Here is a 3,495-nt window from a genome sequence, read left to right as displayed (position 1 = left end):
ATCACGTATATTTACGTCATTACAACGTCAGCTGGTTGCTTGGGTACCGAGGCACTTGGAGTTTGTCTCGCACTATTTTGTATATCTATCAAATTTGTTCAGATCTTTTTAATACCGCTTCTTCCTCCAGCGTAAATTCTAATAATTGGTGATAAATAGAAATTACTCTCAGGCTCATAAGTCTTTTAAAGTATATGAATATAAGGACATAAAGAGCCGTTCGCAGGATGTTATGCGTAAATGTGCTTTTTTTTAAATATATATATATGTACATATATATTTAGAAATAATTTTTTTCCTTTATATAGGATGCTGGATTTGCATCACATATATATGAAGGATCCCATATACCCCCCTAACTAATTTTAAAATATTGCGAAAAAAACTCCTCAGCCAGGAGTCGAATCTGGAATCTCCGGCTTTCCGGGCCGTCGCCTTCCCTGTTAGGCTACCGAGGCACTTGGAGTTTGTCTCGCAATATTTTGTATATCTATCAAATTTGTTCAGATCTTTTTAATACCGCTTCTTCCTCCAGCGTAAATTCTAATAATTGGTGATAAATAGAGATTACTCTCAGGCTCATAAGTCTTTTAAAGTATATGAATATAAGGACATGAAGAGCCGTTCGCAGGATGTTGTGCGTGAATGTGCTTTTTTTTAAATATATATATATGTACATATATATTTAGAAATAATTTTTTTTTTTTTTATATTTAAAAAAAAGCACATTCACGCACAACATCCTGCGAACGGCTCTTCATGTCCTTATATTCATATACTTTAAAAGACTTATGAGCCTGAGAGTAATCTCTATTTATCACCAATTATTAGAATTTACGCTGGAGGAAGAAGCGGTATTAAAAAGATCTAAACAAATTTGATAGATATACAAAATATTGCGACACAAACTCCAAGTGCCTCGGTAGCCTAACAGGGAAAGTGACGGCCCGGAAAGCCGGAGATTTCAGATTCGACTCCTGGCTGAGGAGTTTTTTTCGCAATATTTTAAAATTAGTTACGGGGGTATATGGGGTCCTTCATATATATGTGATGCAAATCCAGCATCCTATATGGAGGAAAAAAATTATTTCTAAATATATATGTACATATATATATATTTAAAAAAAACACATTCACGCACAACATCCTGCGAACGGCTCTTCATGTCCTTATATTCATATAATATAAAATTTAATCTCAGAAACCAGAAGAATGATCTTAAAGCCAAAATAAGAAACATAGTGATTCCTAGACTTTAGAACTTTCTTGATAAGAAACCTTCTCTTTCTAACATCAAAAGAGGGATGTTAAATACGTTCAAAAAGAGTGTTCGTTACATAATGTCTCAACCTGATTTAATTTTTACACGCGCCGACAAAGGCAATTCCACGGTAGCAATGAATAAATGTGACTATGCTCAAAAAATGAACGATCTTTTGAGTAATAACAACACTTATTAAATTGTTACACATAACCCTAAGGAGAGTGGAGTCGGATCTTAACAGCTTGTTAAAAAGATGGCTTCGTCTGGGTTACATTGAAAAAAGACAATATTTACTGTTGAAATCTAGTGACAAGCTATTACCAAAGGCCTATGGCCTTCCAAAAATTTATAAAGACAATTATCCTCTCAGAATCATTGTCTCCTCTGTTGATAGCCCTTTGTTTTCCTTTGCCATCTTCATACACAAGATTATTATCAACAGTATACCTCGATCAAGGAGCTATGTTTCCAGCAGTTTTGATTTATTTACTTTCGAACGTCAAACTGGGTAATTCTGATGTTCTCATTTTGTTGGACGTTGTTTCCCTTTTCACAAATGTTCCCATTGATTTGGCCATTAATTGTATAAAAAGTAGATGGCAACCATATCCATAAAAAAACCACCATCCCTCTTGATGAATTTTTGAATGCGATTTCTTTAATTCTTACTTCTACATATTTTGTTTTTGTCAATGTTATAGGCAGACACATGGTACCCCTATGAACTCACCGTTGTCCTCCGTGATTGCAGATTTAGTTCTGCAGGACATTGAAAACAAAGCATTACATAAGATTAATGTTTGTCTGCCTCTCTATTACAGATATGTAGATGATGTTCTTCTTGCGGCTCCTAAGGATGACGTCAACAGAATTGTTATCATTTTTAACTCATTTCATGAACGTACAAATTTTACCTTAGAAGTTGAAGAAGATCACTCTATCAGCTTCCTTGATCTATCCATCAATATTGTGAATTTCTCTCTCAAGATCGACTAGTTCCATAAAAACATTTTCTGGAAGATTTTTATCATTTTTCTCCAACCATCCATTATGTCATAAAAAGGGGACGATTTACAGTCTTATCAACAGAGCCTTCTCTCTTTCCCATCCAGACTTCCACGAAAAAAATATTCTTTTTTGTATCAATACCTTAATCAATAATGATTATCCGCTCGATCTCATTTTTAATTCCATTAAATTCAGATTAAATAAAGTGATTTCATCAAGAAAACACATATTTTCTAATCAGAATGTGCCTCAACATCTGGATGATAAAAAAATTGTTGTTTTTCCTTTCATTAACCAGTTGTCGAGATTCGTCTCCCACGCTTTTAAAGGCTCTAACTTTATTATTGGTTATAAATGTCTGAATAGATTCAACACATTAATTAAAGTACACAAAGATCAAACCGTTCATGATTCGAGCATAGACGTTGTTTACAAGATTTGTTGTAATGATTGCTGTACGTCTTATGTGGGACAGACGAAGAGGCAAATAACAACAAGAATTAAAGAACATATGTGTAACATCAAAAAAGACATGTCACAATTGTCTGTAATCTCAAAACATATATTAGAGTCAGGCCATCTTTTAATTGGAATAATATCACCATTCTAGATCGTGAACATAATTTCTACAAAAGATTAATTTCTGAGATCCTTTATATAAAAAAACCATCACATGGTTTAAACCTTGTAACAGACACAGACATGCTTGATAACACATATTCACAAGTAATTTCAAGATCAAAACTTCTCGATTTTAAACTCAACGCTTATTTCCCCATTTTTGTCTTAAAAGTGGGAGCAGTTATTATATATACTTGCCTTTCCGTTGTCTCATTACAGTCTCAAAGTCTTTTTCTGATAGTGTAAGTGATTATTTGACTTTAACTTGTACTGTGATTACGGTTTTTTGTGTTAGTCTTTTAAACATATTTTTCACCCATTTTAGATGTGCCATCTTTTACATTACTTTTGACATCTTATCATTGAAGTATGAAATATTTAACCGAAATTTTTTTTATCTTCTCGGCGACATGAGACTGACAGCTTATAATTTACATTGACTTCTTTATATTTATTTTTATTATTTTATCTTTTTGCGACTGATAAAGACTCTAGTAAGAGTTGCAACGTATCACTAATTTTGTAACAATATATATATACATACCTTCACACCATTACTATCTGGTTTGCTCGTTATTTGACCTTTTAATTAATTGTTTGTA

At 32.9% G+C, this 3,495-nt stretch overlaps 1 protein-coding gene across 1 annotated transcript in view; it reads left to right on the top strand.

Annotated features, from left to right (window-relative positions):
- The first annotated feature begins 1,340 nt into the window (after nucleotides 1–1,340).
- LOC109861179 (cadherin-89D-like) overlaps nucleotides 1,341–3,495 on the top strand; it is a 36,537-nt gene continuing 34,382 nt past the window's right edge. Inside the window, exon 1 of the mRNA XM_020440722.1 lies at nucleotides 1,341–1,440. Within this exon, the coding sequence (XP_020296311.1) occupies nucleotides 1,341–1,440 (100 nt within the window). The remainder of the gene's footprint in view (nucleotides 1,441–3,495) is intronic.

The sequence above is a fragment of the Pseudomyrmex gracilis genome, unplaced genomic scaffold, assembly GCF_002006095.1.
Source record: "Pseudomyrmex gracilis isolate BER0280 unplaced genomic scaffold, ASM200609v1 scaffold_617, whole genome shotgun sequence".
Taxonomy (NCBI): Eukaryota; Metazoa; Arthropoda; class Insecta; order Hymenoptera; family Formicidae; genus Pseudomyrmex; species Pseudomyrmex gracilis.
The sequence above is the reverse complement of the archived record's forward strand: the minus strand, read 5'-3'. Positions and strand labels throughout refer to the sequence as shown.